Genomic DNA, 17,117 nt, shown 5'->3' on the forward strand with positions numbered 1-17,117 from the left:
GAGCAAGGCGCTCATCCCCGTGTCAGCCTCTCATATAAATCCAGTGGGACCGACTTCAGGAGCTAGGTATTGAACAGAAGCAAGGTAAATAACTCCCCGGCCTGGCTCATTTATCCACAAACCCAGCCCACACATCAAGGGAGGCAGGACCACTCGGAAAGTTGCCTAAGCCCTTACCCAGGGAAATTTAGACAGACTATGTAGCATAAATGATCAGCCAGTCCACGCAGAAATGAGAAAAGTGAAAATCCTGTCCGCGGTTCGAGAACGGTGTGCAAAATGTAAATGTCAAAGCCATGAAGCCGCACCGGCGATCATGACATAACACCCAGACCCCTACACCAAACTGCGCAGTAGATCAGTATCGGCGTTCCTGGTGTAGATCGGAGAATGATCATGGGTGGGTCAAGCCCAGTCAGTACGTAGGCACGGCGGTAGGTGAACATCGATGATGATAGGGGCAGATCTCAAAGATTGGGGACGTTCCTGAAGGATACTAGACGGACGACAGGAAAGAATATATCATGGCTTTGTTATGAACAGCATGAGAGACATGCTACGTTATTACCTATGAGACGCTACCCAGAACCAAAACCGAAACCAAAACCAGAACCAAGCCGCAGCCAGAACGGCATCCATAGTGTCAATGTTCTGTCAATCATGACATAGATAGATATACACCTAGATATACCAAATAATGTAGTACACTTATACACTGGCTGGCGGTTCTACACTACTACTAGTACACAAATTGCCATGTTCGCCGTTCGTACTTTTTAGCATTCTCTCTCTACCTACCTCCTCTGCCTTGCTCAACTGGAACTCACTACTAGACTGTATCAACAGATATTAACATGAACCTGGACATGAAATGAAATAAACATCGATAGACACACGCAACCGTGTAATAACCAACCTAACCTACCGCAAATAGTACTGAGCTAGGTTTGTGTATGAAAGGTACTTAGGTGGATGGAGGACTGAACTGAATGGTTTGGGATATTGAAGACATATAGATGACGGAAAGATTCAAAATGGATGACGGGCCTTGAGCTCGGAAGAGGAAGAGGACAGGGAAGTTACTTAGCAGACCACTTCCTCTTCTTGCGCTTTAGATGCTCCTGGGCGGACAGCGAACGCCCGGGCTGCAGGCCCCGAATGGAAGGAACACAGGAAGACACTGCAGTCCGAGTCTGAAATACCAGGGAAGGAGGGAGGGAGGGAGGGAGGGAGGAAGGAAGGAAGGAAGGAAGGAAGGAAGAGATGGGAAGGTACCTCTTCCCTAGGTAAGATACCCTGACTCACTGGCTGGCTTGAATGTGTTTGGTTTTCAAGAGGTTGATTACGGGTGGGTAGCTGATGAGTCTATATAATAGAGGCAGAGGGAACTTGAACATGAGATGCTTGGTAGCCCGGACACTAGGGACCAGACCGAGACAGACCCTTGACAAGGGAAGGGTAGAAACTTGGTGACAGCTGCGTGGTATCTAGACACCTCTAGGACCTTGGGTTCATATCGTCCGTGTATATGAGCGTCAACAAGGAAGAGTATATATGATCCGCTTGGGTCATCATGGGCTATGATAAAGGCGGGAGACATGGAAAGGATGCTGGTAACTTGAGGGGCAAATACCAAAAGGGCCACTTGACCTTCAAGTTAAGAGTTTATATAAACGATGCTTGATGGAATCCCGGTTGATAGGTAGACCCCCCTTCAAGAAGTATGTGGTCAATATGGTTATCAACGATAACCAACACCGGTCAAGAACATGTGGTGTATAGAAGCTTCGTATTTCGAAAGGACAACCGTACCCAATCAAGTCATGAGATGACAAGTAAACAAAACCCCCTATATGTATGAAGGACAGAATAAACCCAAAACCCGCCAACCCGAACTCCATTCCCGCTTTATATTACCATCGTCTGTATCTTTTCTTCTTCATTATCCTCTTCTTCTTTTGATATGCAGCCGCATGTCGTATCCGCTCAGAAAATAACCTTGGAAGCAACAGTCAACAACCAAGCAGCATCATGCCACGTCCCACCCTCCTCCTTAGGCGGGGGCACCCGCTCATCCACCAGCTTCGACAGCTGTGCGTCCTCAAACCGTCTCTGCTCCCTCCTCTGATTATCATGCGGCCGCCTCCTCCTGTCCTCGCTTGACGAGTCCGTCTCGGTCGTCGACCCATCGTCATCCTCCGTCAACTGTCCCTCCGAGTGCTGTCTGCTACCATACGCCAGTTGATCGTCGTCATCGTCATCGCGGTCAGAGTCCGAGGAATCCTCCTCGTCGTCCTCCTCGACGGCAAACAGCTGGACGCCTAGCACGCGCCCGAACCAGGAGCCGATGTTGCGGTCCTTGACTAGGCGGCGGACGGCGATCTCGTCTTGGACGATGGAGGCCGCGGCGTCGTTGTCGAGCAGCAGTTGTTGCTGGTTATAGTGGGCCAGCTCGAGCTTCTCGTCGAGGTTGACAAAGTCCGGACCGGGCCCGTTGTTGTCCTCGTCGTCCTCTTCCGTGATGCCCACCTCGTGGTGTTGGTGGTTGTACATGCCGTGGTGGTGGAAGTAGCCGGCGCTGTGCTCGAGGGCGGCGTGGCGCTCGTTGGGGGTGCGGGCGAGCTGGGTTCGGCTGCCGGTGCGGCTGTGGGAGCGGCTGCCCAGACGGCTGTGGATGGGCGAGGTGGTGTAGTACTCGTCGTCGATGATGTTGGTGCTGTGGCCGGTGGTCATCACCAGGCTGCCTCGTCGCGAGGCGTTGCGGCTGGCGGCCCGGCTGGCGTTGCGGGAGACGTTGCGACTACCGATGCCGGCGATTTGGTTGGCGGCGGTGTTTTGGAGGAGCAGTTCGCGCTCGCGGGCGAGCTCTCGCTCAAAGGCCTCCTCTTCGGCGTTGTGCAGGCCGGTCAGGGAGGTCGAGCTGGCGCGGGATACGAGCCATGATTGGCCCTTGGACTCGCGGGTCTCGGTGGAGATGAGGGCGCCGGCGCGGAGGAGCCAGTCGGATAAGTTGCGTTCGTTGTCGGCGGCGACGGCGGCGGCACTACGGCGCTTGTGTGTGGGGGAAGCGGCCCCGCTCTTGCTGCCGAGGTGGGTGGTCGACTTGGACTTGGGTAGCCCGGCGGCCGGAGCAGACTTGCCGCGTGAGTGATTCATACCGGTGCCGGTCATGGTAGCGACGCGGGCAGGGTGGGGACCTGGCGAATGGGAGATCAGACGAGGGGTAGATGGAGCGGATTTGCCCTGGAGGTAGGAAGTGCTGTGGGATACGTGCTCGAACTGCTGTTGGTACTGCTCGAGGAAGTCATCGTTGTCGATGGGAAGCTTGGAGGTCAATGGAGCAAGGGAGAGGTGGTTGAGGTTTGTTGAGGAGCGGTTCTTGCGCCGGGCGGCGTGCGAGTGCTGGTTGTAGGCCGCGTCCATGATGACGGTAAATTGATGGATGGATTGTGCAAGTTAAAAGTTAAAAGTGACAGTCCGGGGTAAGAATCCGGGGAAGCTGTGATTCAGATAGCAAGCGGTGTAACCTGACGTTATGGAGCGGCGCGGGGACCAGGAACAGGAACGACACTCTCAGTTGTATCAAGCAGGGCCAATCCCAGATATCCTAGATGTATGAAGTACGTAAGATGAAGCAAAGAAGAGGCCCGTCCGTGATGTGTCGGCCGATGGTTGGGTATAAATATCAGATTGGAAATGTTTGAGAGTTTGGACGATGCCAGTGTGAGGCCAGTGCAGATCTGGATACTAGCAACTAGCATGCAATACCGAGATGTAAAGCCGAGTTCGTCCGGTCGGTTTCGCCTCGTTTCTCGCGTCTCGCTTGTTGGCTACTGCTACTAGTCAAAGTAGTGTAGAGTCTAAAAGGCTTGGGTGATGGATGGAAAGGTCAAAAGATGAATGGAATTGCCCTGTTTATTTATTTGTTTTTATTTGTTACCAACGATACAGTATTCCCGTCTTGGTTTGGTTCGATGGTCGTTCGTTCGTATGCCGAGCGCAGACCGCGATGCTCTGCGATTGGTCAGATTCAAGCTGTAGTGGCGCCACCGTCAAAGCTTCTGGACCTTGACTTGATTGAAGTACCGAGTACATAACAGCCACACATTGCACTGCAGTCTGTCGCGGTACCTCGATACCTACGGCAGACGTTTTCCTGCTTCCTCTTGAGATTGAAGCTGCATATCTCCCTTGCTGTTCCTGCTGTTGTGATACCCAAAAACACTGCTGTCAGTGACTGCCAGTGACTGTTCCTGGCTACCGGTGTATATCAACTTACATATCAAGGCATTCAACGGCGGCTACCTGTAGCACTGCAGAGGCTCGCTTCCGATATCAGACGTTTTTCGGCCAGTTCCTGTTGCTCCAAACTGGATTTACTGTCGTCTCTGCGTCTCCAATACCACCGCAGTCAAAACACCATCTTTCGATCGAGTGACCGTTTCCATTTTACGAACCCTTGGTTGCGTCGGAAGTTAATTCGACCAGTCCAGCCCAACTACCGCTTTTTTCCATTCCCGTCGGATTTATCCTCACGTTGTACAGCCAATCACATCTGGTGAAGGACTTGCATGCTGACGACTCAACGGGGCATGCAGCCCAGCAAACCACATAATTGGCCAAAATAGTGTGGGGATAAATCCGAGTTGAATGAAAAAAAGCGGTAGACCAACCCCGGATCTGCCTACTCAAGCCCACTGCCCAGAGAAGACCAGATCCGCAACAGGCGCGTTCTCGACTGCGATTCGTCCAATCATTGGAAGGGGCGAAAAAAGTGTGAAATTCCGAAAACGATTCGAGTCGAACAGGAAACTGCAACTCGAACCGAAAGAAACTGTCGCTCCCTGCAACTGCAACTGAAAAGCGGAAAGAACAGAAAAAAAGAGGGGTAATTGGGCACTTCCACATCGAAGCTGCTGCTGCAAAGAAACATCGACAACCTGAACCCCTCTTTCCACTCACTGCTTGAAAGTGACAGGGCTGCATTTGACTGGTCTATCAAATTGGTCACTGGACTTGTGAGACTTTGAAAGCTCACCACTCAGAGTCAACCTCTTGAGACATCTATAGGGCTTTTCTAACTGGTAGGTAACTGAGTTTCTTTGATTCCCCTCTACCTCTTTGCTTATCGATTCGCTACACCACAAACACAGTTCTATCAAGGTTGGTGATACCAAACATCAAGCTTCACCTTGCAGAAGACACTACTACACTTCACCACACCCTATGCACATTCACTGCACATACACACTTGCTCATCCTGCCCTTACATACCTCTACTTCATGCCCACATAATGCAAAAGCTTCGGATAGCTTTCGTTCACATGTAACTGCCACCCAACCATTCTCTTATCTTTTTTTCCAATTTTCACTTTGAGATGGTGTCGTCGTTGGCAGTCTTTGAACCGCCGAAAATTTCCGAACAATACGACCATATGACCCTCTTACACGATCTCTAGGGGTTCAGATCTCCAAAATCTCTGACTTCACCCTTTCCCTTTTAGTCGAACCACATCCGTTCATGCATCAACACCAAGGCTGGCCGTGAATCTGACACTAGTTCCGATACAACCTCTAGGTACCCCATCAGGCCCATACTTCCTACCCTCGGCCCAGCTGTATTGAAGCAGCATTGTTTAGGTAGAGAATAGGCATTGACACATATCGGCTGCTGCAATGCGGAATCTGCGCAACATCGGGCACGGCGCATACAAGCCGGGTCAAGAACAACCCCTGCCCTCCAGATCCATCTCGGCTTCCTGCTGGGACGTATCCCGCGATGAGATTATCCTTGCTCATGGCCCTACCCAAGACTTCCCCCGAGTCGAGCTGGTGAGGCTCGTGAAGGACTCCGGCTCTGAACCTTCGAACCTGTAAGACCTTCACACAACACTTAAACAGCATCATATTATGTATCTGTAGTTCAGTCATCATTCATGGATAGAAACAAAAGCTAAGACACCCGTATAATTCTCCTATAGTGAATCCAAACTCGTAGCATCATGGGATGCCGCGCCCGTCCTCAGACAGAATGGCGAAGAGCCAGACATCATCAAGAGTCTGCACTACTTCCCCGACACCCTCACCACTTGCGTCATCATGGCCGGCGGTGACATTATCACCGTCACCGAGTCCGAGGGGGACGACTACGGCAGTGAAGGTGAGGCTCACGTCGAGATAGTCGGCACCCTCGAGCCGTCCGTCGCCGGCGCTCGCTGGTCTCCCGACGAGGAACTCCTCATCGTAGCCACCGGCGACGCCAAAGTCCTCTTCATGAGCCGCACCTTCGACGTCATCACCTCCGCCACCATGACCGAGGACGACCTCAGGCTCTCCAAGCACGTCTCCGTCGGATGGGGTAAGAAGGAGACGCAGTTCCAGGGCAGGGGCGCCAAGGCCAAGGCGCTCCGCGACCCTACCATCCCGGAGAAGGTGGACGAGGGCCGACTCAGCGCCAACGACAACCTCCAAAAATGCAGCATCAGCTGGCGGGGCGACGGCGCCTATGTCGCTGTCAACTTCTTCTCTCAAGAGAGCGGCGGGCGGAGAGTAATCCGCGTGTACAACCGCGATGGCGAGCTGGACAGCGTCAGCGAGCCGGTCGATGGTCTGGAGGGCAGTCTCAGCTGGCGGCCTGAGGGTAACCTGATGGCTGGCATCCAGCGTTTTTCTGGGTCTGATCAACGTGTCGATGTCGTCTTCTTCGAGAGAAACGGGCTCAGACACGGGCAGTTCACGCTCCAGATCCCCCAGGACCAACCAGAGGCTGCGGAGGACTTGGCGCTCGAGTGGAACGCGGACTCGACTGTCCTCGCCGTCATTATGAGAGATAGGGTGCAACTGTATACCATGGGTAACTATCACTGGTATTTGAAGCAGGAGCTTCCTTTGTGCGCCGCCGATTATGCCCAGCTCGCCGCCGCGGAGCAGCAGTCTTCTCAGGCTCGGGCTGCTGAAAGCCGCTGGACACCACTCCCTTGGTTTTCGTGGCACGCTGAGAAGCCGCTTCTTTTCGCCGTAGCTGCTCCGGGTATGTACCAACACCTTTTTTCTCCAGCACCTTTGTTCCCAAGCTTACATGTTTACAGAAAGAGCGGTTTGGTTCGAATATATCCTGGCCATTGCCCGTGGTCCCATGTGCGGCGGTATGGGCGATGTTGCAGTCATCGACGGACGCACCATCAAGTTTACTCCTTTCCAAACCGCCAACGTCCCCCCTCCTATGGCCCTTTACGACATCGAGGTGGACTACCCCGTAACGGACATTGCCTTCTCCAAGGACGCTTCCCAGATGGCTGTCTTGCACCAAAAGGGCATGCACCTCTTTGCCCTTGAAAAGCAGGGTCCTGCTGGTCGTCGTGCCGCTCCCAAGTTGCTCAAGACTATCCCGCTTGACAGCTTTGAGAACAAGTGTCAGCTACAGATCGCCTTCTCGGCTCCTTTCCAGGTCCAGGTACTCTCGCTGGATGATTTCCACCTGCAGATTACCGGTTGGGACTTTAACGAGGAACTGATGCTGGGTGAAGTTGGCGTTGGTCTGCAGGCTGTCACTCTCACTTCTGCTGATGAAACATCGGTCGAGGATGGCACAATCGTTCAAGATCGCCAGGGCAACATTACCCGGGTCTCCGTGGAGACGGGCGAGACTGTGCTGGGCAAGTTTCCTACTCTCCTTCCGTGGGCCACCTACACAACCTTTGAAGACCAGTTCATCGCTTTTGGTCTGTCCAGGAATGGCCATCTTTACGCCAACTCTCGCCAGTTGGTGAAGAGTTGCACGTCTTTCGTCGTCACTGACAAGCATCTCATCTACACGACCAGCAATCACTTTGTCAAGTTCATCCACTTGACGGCCAATGTTGACGAACTCGACGTGCCTCTAGATGATCCTGAGACCGATGAGCGTTGCAGAAGCATTGAACGGGGAGGTCGCCTCGTCACGGCTATGCCTTCCAGGATGAGCATCGTGCTCCAGATGCCTCGCGGTAATCTTGAGACCATCTACCCCCGTGCCATGGTCCTAGCTGGTATCAGACAACTGGTCGAGCAGAAGGAGTATGGTGCTGCCTTTGCCACATGCCGCACCCAGCGTGTGGACATGAACCTTCTCTACGATCACCGGCCGGAGCAGTTCCTTGAAAACGTCGGTCTCTTCCTTGATCAGGTCAAGAACGCAGCCGACATTGACCTGTTCCTGTCTACACTCAAGGAAGAGGATGTTACGCAAACCATGTACCGCAACACCAAGGCCGGCGTCGTCACAGCCACCACTCAGCCGGCCCTGACCACTGCCCCCAAGGCCAGCAAGATCAACACCATCTGCGACGCCGTCCTGCACAGCTTGAAGGCCAAGAAGAACGCCAACCTGCAAAACATCATCACCGCTCACGTCTGCAAGAACCCTCCCGCCCTCTCGGACGGTCTGCAGGTCGTCGCCTCCCTTATGGAAGAAGACGAAGCCCTAGCCGAGCGCGCAGTCGAGCACATCTGCTTCCTGGTCGACATCAACAAGCTCTACGACCACGCCCTCTCGCTCTACAACCTCGAGCTGACTCTCCTGGTTGCCCAGCAATCCCAGCGTGATCCGCGTGAATACCTCCCCTTCATCCAGTCCCTGCACAAGATGGACCCTCTGCGCCGACAATTCACCATCGACGACCACCTCTCGCACCACGAGAAGGCGCTAACCCACCTCCGGCTGATCGCCAACACTTACTCCGAGGAAGTCGAGTCCTACATCATCAAACACCAACTCTACCCCTCCGCCCTCGCTCTCTACCGGAACGAACCCACCCCTCTCCGCACCATCACCGCCCTCTACGCCGCCCACCTCCGCTCCCTCTCCAAGTTCCGCGACGCCGGCTTGGCCTACGAGTCCCTAGGCGACTACCCAGCTGCAACTGAATGCTACCTCAAAGCCGGCACCTCCTCGTGGCGCGAATGCCTCTTCACCTCCTCCCTCGACCCTTCTCTCTCTCCCGACCAGCGACAAGAAATCGCCTCCACCCTCGCCGACGCCCTCCGCGAAGCCAAGGACTGGGCCGCCGTCGCCACCATCCAAGCCGAGCACTTATCTTCTCTCCCCTCCGCCATTTCAGCCCTCTGCAAAGGCTACCTCTTCGCCGACGCCTTCCGTCTTATCTCCCTGCACTCCCGCCCCGAACTCCTCGAATCTCATCTAGACCCAGGCCTCCTCGACGCTTTTAGCTCCTCAACCGAGTTCCTCGCCGACTGTAAATCCCAATCAAAAGCCCAAGTCCCCCGCATCGCCGAACTCCGCCTCAAGGCCGCCGAGGATCCCTTGGCTTTTTACGAGGGGGAAAACCCCTTTGGCCAGCGCACCGGCGCCGGAGCCGCAGGCGACATCCCCGACGATATTTCGGTAGCCGCTTCGTCGAGAGTCTCAACCTCCGCCTCTTTGTTTACTCGCTACACCGGCAAGGGCTCGCAAGTCACGGGGACCGTGGCCTCCAACGTCTCCCGCGCCACGAGCAAGAACCGCAAGAGAGAGGAGAAGAAACGTGCCAGGGGAAGGAAGGGGACGGTTTACGAGGAGGAGTATCTGGTTAATAGTGTGAGGAGATTGGTTGAAAGAGTGGAAGGGTCAGCGAGACAGGAGGTGGAGAGATTGGTGTGCGCGCTGGTGAGGAGGGGGATGAGCGAGAGGGCGAGGGCGGTGGAGGGGTTGATGATGGAGGTTGTGGAGGGGTGTGAAAGGGCTGTGGGGGAGGTTTGGCCTGCGCAGCAGGGGCAGCAGCAGGGTGGACAGCACGAAGGGGGAGAAAATGGTGGGGGTGATTGGGAGGGTGCCGATTGGAGACCGACGGGTGGTGATGCGGTTTTGGCGGATAGTATTGAGGCTATGAGGAGGGGAGTGGGGAAGCCGGTGGTGAAGAAGTTTGAGAGGTTGAGTTTGTTGGGTGGTCGTTAAGGGAAGAAGGGGGTGTGGTTGGAATGGGTGGATGGATGGAATAGATGGATGGGGAAAAGCATGAAAAGTAAAAGGGGGTTGAGTTGTTGTTGATGGAGGAAACGGTTGAAAAGTTGGAGTCGGAAAAAAAAAGAAGGAGAAAGATGTTGAAATTTGTGCTGGACTAGATATGGTAGGTAGGTTGTTTGAAAAGTACGATAGAGAACAAAACAAAAGAAGTGAAAAGTGTTAGAATGCCCCTTTTCTTCACAGCCGTATGTGCCTTTTTGCCGTGAGAGAGGGTTGAGGGAGCATAAACTTGGAGTGAACATGGGCCTTTTTCCCCGGCCGCATCGAGTTCACGATGAGGGATGAAGAGTGTTAATCTTCTTGCCTGTGTTAGGGATATAGGAAACGCTTATGAAATGCCCACCCAGTCGAACCCATTGTCGCAGCGGAATATTGCGTAAGTCCGGCTGATACCATTCCCCGAGTTGTATTGTGTTCAACATTCTCCAGGCTTGCGGTTGGAGGCACAGAAATCTGATCAAGAACTATATCGATTTGGTGTGAGATTCTGGGCCTTTGGTCCTCTATACACCTGCCACATAACACCTAACTTGAAGTTTCTCATATCTCCGTCCATCCGATGCCCCTTTTTGATCTGACCCAAATGCATTTTGTATACCTTTTTGACCATATACACTAAAAATACACACACACAAAGTTGGAACTGCCCATTTTTGACCTGTCACAGTTTCCTCCCCATTTATTCCTCTTCTGCACTCAATACAAGCATTTCTCAGCTTCTTTTGCACTGAATGCTTCTTGGGAAGGAATCCTTATGGTCCAGGGGACACTCCACATCCACACTTCCTATTCAAACCCCCACCCTTTAAACCTTTGGTTGCTCAGGGCTCGTTGTAGTAGTCGCATCCTCCCCACCAAGCGATAACTGCTCAACCGCCTTCTCGATCTGTGCCACCGTCTCCTCCTTCACCTTGGGCTGGGGCCCGGCCTGCTGTCCGAGCTTATTCCTCGCAACAACCTGGCCAATCTTCGCCAGCATCTCCTCAGTCAATACCGGCTGGCCACGAGCACGACGAAGCTCGCGCTGCTTCCGGTTATACTCCTGGACGGGGGTGAGCATAGCCTTGGCCGCCGACTTCTTGGCCTCCTTCTCCTGCTCCTCCTGCTCCTTCTGGGCGATGTACTCGGGCGTATGACGGGTGCGGAAGATGGAGTACTTGTTGCGGAGCTCGTCGAGGACCTGCTGGGGCGCGGGCGGGCGGAACAGAGTGGGCACGTACGTCTTCTCGTCCAGGTCGATGCGCAGCGTGTCGGCCGGTTGGTCCTCGCGCTTGATGGGTTCCTGCTTGGGCCACGGGATGATGATGTTCTCGCCGGGGACGAAACGGCGCATGCTACGGGTGCGCGTGGGCCGGTCGTGCACGATGTCGCGCGGGCGCAGCTCGCGGATGATCACGTCCCGGTACTCGCCCGTCTGGGGGTCCTTGAGCGGGTGGACGAGACGCACGGAGGAGATGGGCAGGCGGGCGTAGATTTGGGTGACGGGCTTGTCGGAGCCTTCCATCATGAAGTTGGGTACGGTCGTGTTTGTCTGGAGGGGGGGACAACATGTGGTGAGCATTTATATCTACGATGATGCACATAAACAAGACAAGCAAGGCAACAGCGAGGTTGGCATGGTTGGACGGGCTCACTTTGAGTTTCTCTGCTTGGATCTCTACTGTCATGTTCCGGGTGTTGAGCTTCTCGATGGTGCCGATAAGGTCCTTGTGGTGGCCTTCGATGACCACGACGCGGTCGCCGGGGGCAATGCAGACGAATTTGGGAGAACCGCACCAGGCAACGCGGGCCTTCCTCTCCTCTTCCGAGACCTCGTTCTCGAGCAGGGCACGGGTGGGGGAGACGGAGCCGTAGTAGTTTCCGCTACTCAGCGTTATCTCGCCGAGTTCGCGGCGGGGAGCGAGGGGACCCAACATCCAGTCCTCATTGCGAGCCTCGATGGCGGCCTTCCGTTGTTGAATGGCTTCGGTGAAGACTTCACCGTTCTTCTTGTTCTGGGTTCTCTCGGTAATGCGCTTCAGGAGGGCGTTCTTGCGCTGGGCGCGGCGAGCAACCATGCCCTCGGCCATGCGCACACGCCGCAGCAGCTTGTCCATGGTTGTGTATGTGTGTGTGTGTGTCCGGCGCTGGGGTATCTGGAGGAGGAGGAGGCCGGAGGAGATGAGCGGATGGGCGGAGCGCGGGGAGTCGGGCGGTCGCGGGGTCCGGGGCAGGTCGGGTCCGTCTTGAATCTGGAAGTCGATTTCTCAGTAGTCCCGCGGCGCCGTTGAGGTCCGAGTCGCTTCCACTTTGCGGCTTTGCGGTCCCGCCGAACGATCAAAAAGTGTAGCGGGTCCGGCCGGCGGTACGAGGGTACGTACCAGGGTCCAGGGTTTCCACGCGTGCATGTTCCTGGCCCCGTTCGCTTTTGCTCGACCCGTGTTTTTCTTTGTCCTGCCAGCTGATATGTCTGGCTTGACGGCTGGCAGATGTACTGCTGTAGCGGAGAAGCTTATCGCATCGAATTATCGTTATCGTATAAGACAGTACCTAGGTTGCAAGTACCCGACCTGTTCGTGCGATGTGGCTGAGGTAGGTAAGTTGAATTTGACAGTCTTGTTCCTCAACCCGATCTAATCATGCTGAGCGACTGAAAGTGAAGATATCAATGTTTATGCCCGACCGGGAGCACTCCAACATCCAACTCGCCGGCATGGAATGTTGAAGGTACCTCAGCCGACAGGCGGTGCAGCCCGGGCATGAGTGGGTCCCGCATCCAGATGGAAATTCCTCTCAAAGTCTCAATGGGATGGCACTGGATGGCATCTCCCAGCCCCGGACAATTTGGACAATCGAATGATGCAGAGTGACGGGTAGGACTTTTTGGAACCATGATGGACGGGATAAGGTAGGACTTATCGTTTGACATCTGGCACCATGGCGGTTTGACTGTTGACGGCTGACGGATGACGGGTGGCAGCTGACGGGGGATTCGTTCTCCAGCCTCTCCTATCCCGTTTCGTCTCGTCATCCATCAAGTCAACAAGCTCACTGACTGTGTATGACATGGCAACCGAGATGTTCGCAATTCAACAGAGGCACCGACACTTTGCTGACCGCTCTCATCTCCAACTGGTCCAGCTGGGTCACCGCGTGTGTTATCCGGGCCGTCTCTTGGTATATATCTGTGATGACAGCCAGGTGAAATGGGGTATAGTGTAGTGTATCCGCCATGTTCGCTTCTTTCAAGAGAGTCTTGGACCCTGACAATGCCCGAGACAGAAATTACCTAGAAACCCAAAAAAGGCGACCGGAAGGAAGAGGCCCACGACGCACTGTGCCTGTTTCTTTTGGCGTTCAGGGGTTCTGGGCAGTCTGGAGATTAGCAGTTATCGCCGCCGCCCACTGGACCACGCTGGAGCCTCGCCTGCTCTACTAAGGTAAAATCCTGGGGCCACGGCAGCAGCGCGTGCTTCCCCCTTTGATCGACAGCCAGCCGAGCCAGCGCAGCGTGTCGGGTGTCCAACTACTGCGGTATGGATGTCTGATGGCCATCAAAGTGGTAATTTGGCCAGTCCCCACCGTGCACTTTTGCGCTTGTCGTTGACCTAAAAGAAAAAAGGTCGAGAGTCGTGTCGGGAGATGGCCTTATTAGCCTTTTGGGACAAGTCCGGGGTAGTGAAAAGGGGGAACTGGAACGAACATGACGGCGACGATTTCAACGTCGGTCCACTGCAATATCACCAAATCACCTCTCTTTTCGCGTGCAAACAGCGAGAATTACATTTAGTAAAGTGACAAGATTAACTGTAGCTGGGGTTCGGTACGTACCGCTTGTTGAGGATCGGGCCACTCACATCGCGCTCCAGAACGCTCCCGCCTCCAACCGGCCACTCACATCAACCCGGCACTCCCCTTGTCTGGCCTTTGCTCTTGGCTCGTCTCGGCCTCGCAACCCCCTACCGGGCTCCTGTACAAGTGATGGGGTATTCTGCTGCCTGCCTCCACTGCCTCTGTGTGTGTAATGAACTGTAAAGACGAAGCGCCCTGGCCTGTGCCTGGCCTGCCTTACCTAGGAGTCCTGGGGCTGCCCACTGCCTCGCTCACCACCCACTGCCCTCCACCTCCCGTCTGACTGCCCTGGTTCGCTGGCTGAGGTTTCCACCCTCTTCCAATCTTGCCCGTGGGAGTCCTGCACCTGGCACCCGCACCTGGCTATCTGGTGGTCCCCCCGTCTCCGTTCCCCGTCTCCGTCTCCGTCACAACAACCAACTCGCAACTTTAACTTTAGCACAAGCACACCACCACCACGTCCAGCGGCACTACTTGTCAGGACTCCTTCAACAACCACCCAACACCCCATCTCGATTTTCCTTCCCTTTTCCATTTTGCATCTTTTATCGACCAATTCCAGGCCGCGTGATACCCTCTCCGCCCTTTCCATACCCGTCGACAATAAAGCACCGTCGACAATCAACTATCCATCTTAATCTCTCCCCTATTCACACAACCACCAAACCGACACCATGTCTGCTGAACTCCGCCGAAAGCTCGTCATCGTTGGCGATGGTGCCTGCGGCAAGACCTGTTTGTTGATGTATGTCGATTCGCTTCCCCTATCCTCAGCGCGCGTCGTCGTCACCGCCGCTCCCCCCCATCGCTACCTTTTGCTAACCGAATCTCCAGCGTCTTCTCCAAGGGAACCTTCCCCGAGGTAAGTCAGGCACTTGTCGGGACTCAGACATCCATCTACATATCACCGCCCCTATTACCTGACGAAACACGCATTTTCCTGCCAATTCCCGCGTAACGAGAAACACGATACATGTCCCCAGCCCGATAAAATCATCAAGCCATCAAATTCGAAACACCCGCTTTATCGCCATCATATCCACATCCGAATAAGCGCTGCTCAGCCAGCTAACTGTCTGCGCTCAGGTCTACGTCCCTACCGTTTTCGAGAACTACGTCGCCGATGTCGAGGTTGATGGCAGACACGTCGAGCTCGCGCTATGGGATACGGCTGGTCAGGAGGATTATGACCGTCTCCGTCCCCTGTCCTACCCCGACTCTCACGTCGTCTTGATCTGCTTCGCCATCGACTCCCCCGATTCGCTCGACAACGTTTCCGAGAAGGTCAGTATCCCGCCCGCCCGCTCGGCGCACCCTGCTCTTTGACGCTTCAATTTGCTAACAATCAAAACAGTGGCACTCTGAGGTTCTCCACTTCTGCCGTGACGTCCCAATTATCCTCGTCGGTTGCAAGAAGGATTTGCGCCACGACCCCAAGACCATCGAGGAGCTCCGCAAGACCAGCCAGAAGCCCGTTTCCCCCGAAGAGGTACGTCAGGCTGAAACAAAGGCGGCTGATGATGCCCGTTTCGTGTCTAGTCCCTTTCCCCCGCTTGTTTGGATACATATGCTAACGCGCTTATCAACAGGGTGAGGCTCTGAGGAAGAGGATCAACGCCCACAAGTACCTCGAGTGCTCGGCCAAGACCAACGAGGGTGTCCGTGAGGTGTTCGAGAACGCGACAAGAGCCGCCCTTCTCAAGAAGACAAAGACGAAGAGGGGCCTCTGCAAGAGCTCGGTCTAAACGAACCACAGCTCTGAAAGAGACGCTTTTACTTCTACCGCACGACGAACAACATCATCTGCACCAAGCCCTCCCCGGATAGCCTCGCAATATGTAATCAAGCAACGGTTTTCAAAGCGAAAGAAATAATCACCTTAGTTGATCATTCTCTGCCAATGTCGCCGTCAATGCTGCTACCGAGCGGATAATATTTCACAGAGAGAAGAAGAAAGGGGTGGGGAGCGCAAATGGGGAGGGGCTTGGCATCTCGGGGATACTTATGGGCCTTACTACTCGATATTTAGGGAGGATAACTGGGTCTGGACTCCTTTCCACTATTTCTGTGTGTGTGGCTGGCGTGGACGGGTGCGTGGGTTGTGTTCATGTATACACAAATGGCGGACACCTGAGGGCGGCAAAGGGAAAGAGAGAAAGACGGAGAAAGGAGTTTTTGCGGTTCAATATTCTTGTTTCTTCTGGAATCACATGCCGCGTCTCTTTCTCTCTTACCCATCTCTTCTATCTCTCTTTCTCTGTCACTGCCCGCGTGCGTCTGTCTCTTATCTCTCTCTCTCTCACGTGTATCTCTCTGGGTCTACCTGTCTGTTATTAATTTCTAGTTTTATCGCGTTCTTGTTTATCTGTCTCTGTCTGCTGCTGCTGCATGGTTCAAATTGGGAATTTGAGATCGAATGTTACGTATTGTTTGGACGACTTCCGAACGTCCTTGCTACTTCCATAGACCGTTGACGACAGTTGCTGTTACCTATCTTATACCCAAACTACCATCGCCTGTCCCATCCCCTGCCTCAACCCGTTTGTCTGATCTTCAGTCCAAAGTTCAGTAGTCATCCCTTCGCTGTCATCACAATCCGCGGGGAGAGGAGAGAGGCCGCCAACCCCAAGACTCAGACGTGAAACAGTTGCGTGAATGAAGGACGTCATGCCTGTCAAGGGTCTACCTAGTTATGAACCCAGATCGTCACTCGGTCAGCAAGCGACCTAGTTGTAGAGAGAGGCGGTTCAAGTCCAGTGCAGAAATTAAGAAGCAGTAGAGAAAGACATTCGTCGTGACGCCAGCGAGAACACAGGAGAGGAAGCGGCTAAGTAACTGCTGTGTACTTTTTTTGTTGGTGTTCGAGTAAAATGAGGTGTGGATAGAGCAGTTGGGATTTCTGAAACGGATATCGGTCTATCGGCATCGAAGGGCTGGCTGTTACTGTACTAACTCTACCACTCGGCAGCGAGGTATGTATGACCCATCTATCTTGAACAATTCTCTCTATCTGTCTCTTGTGTTGTCGCATGAAAATCAATCCAGGGCAAGAATGAACGAAGTGTGGCTTTGCTTCAAGTTGTTCAGGAACTGGTCACTGGTGCCGGTGACTTTCTGAAGTATGTCCGCTCCCGCGTTCTTGCTACAGGTCGAGGTACTGATAGATTTCCAACTTATCTATCTACCTCTGATACTGATATCCAGATAGCCAATACATTGCCTTCCAGGAAGCCAGATAAGTTCATTCTTCACTCCTCCCAGCATCGTCTCTTCTTTCCAGACGACA

General features: G+C 54.1%; 4 protein-coding genes across 4 annotated transcripts; 2 read left to right on the forward strand and 2 right to left on the reverse strand.

Annotated features, from left to right (window-relative positions):
- Window positions 1-1,793: 1,793 nt before the first annotated feature.
- B0H65DRAFT_205990 (uncharacterized protein) lies at window positions 1,794-3,909 on the reverse strand. The gene has a single exon (XM_062821865.1). The coding sequence runs from the start codon at window positions 3,421-3,423 to the stop codon at window positions 1,987-1,989; it is 1,437 nt and encodes a 478-aa protein (XP_062682048.1). The 5' UTR covers window positions 3,424-3,909; the 3' UTR covers window positions 1,794-1,986.
- A 1,767-nt stretch (window positions 3,910-5,676) lies between these two features.
- B0H65DRAFT_574319 (IKI3 family-domain-containing protein) lies at window positions 5,677-10,168 on the forward strand (the record flags this gene model as incomplete). The annotated part of the gene is made up of 3 exons (XM_062830580.1): window positions 5,677-5,873; window positions 5,982-7,030; window positions 7,089-10,168. The coding sequence occupies 3 exons, from the start codon at window positions 5,677-5,679 to the stop codon at window positions 9,929-9,931; spliced, it is 4,089 nt and encodes a 1,362-aa protein (XP_062682049.1). The 3' UTR covers window positions 9,932-10,168.
- A 523-nt stretch (window positions 10,169-10,691) lies between these two features.
- Window positions 10,692-12,240, reverse strand: B0H65DRAFT_206044 (uncharacterized protein). Its single transcript, XM_062821866.1, has 2 exons — window positions 11,635-12,240; window positions 10,692-11,531 (listed from the first exon to the last, which is right to left on the reverse strand). The coding sequence occupies exons 1-2, from the start codon at window positions 12,094-12,096 to the stop codon at window positions 10,806-10,808; spliced, it is 1,188 nt and encodes a 395-aa protein (XP_062682050.1). The 5' UTR covers window positions 12,097-12,240; the 3' UTR covers window positions 10,692-10,805.
- A 1,828-nt stretch (window positions 12,241-14,068) lies between these two features.
- B0H65DRAFT_466667 (GTP-binding protein RHO-1 protein) lies at window positions 14,069-15,811 on the forward strand. Its single transcript, XM_062826868.1, has 5 exons — window positions 14,069-14,576; window positions 14,666-14,693; window positions 14,918-15,115; window positions 15,186-15,320; window positions 15,421-15,811. Exons 1-5 carry the CDS (start codon window positions 14,506-14,508, stop codon window positions 15,574-15,576), a joined length of 588 nt encoding a protein of 195 aa, XP_062682051.1. The 5' UTR covers window positions 14,069-14,505; the 3' UTR covers window positions 15,577-15,811.
- Window positions 15,812-17,117: the final 1,306 nt, after the last annotated feature.

Source organism: Neurospora tetraspora, assembly GCF_033439725.1.
Source record: "Neurospora tetraspora strain CBS 560.94 chromosome Unknown B0H65scaffold_4, whole genome shotgun sequence".
Lineage (NCBI taxonomy): Eukaryota > Fungi > Ascomycota > Sordariomycetes > Sordariales > Sordariaceae > Neurospora > Neurospora tetraspora.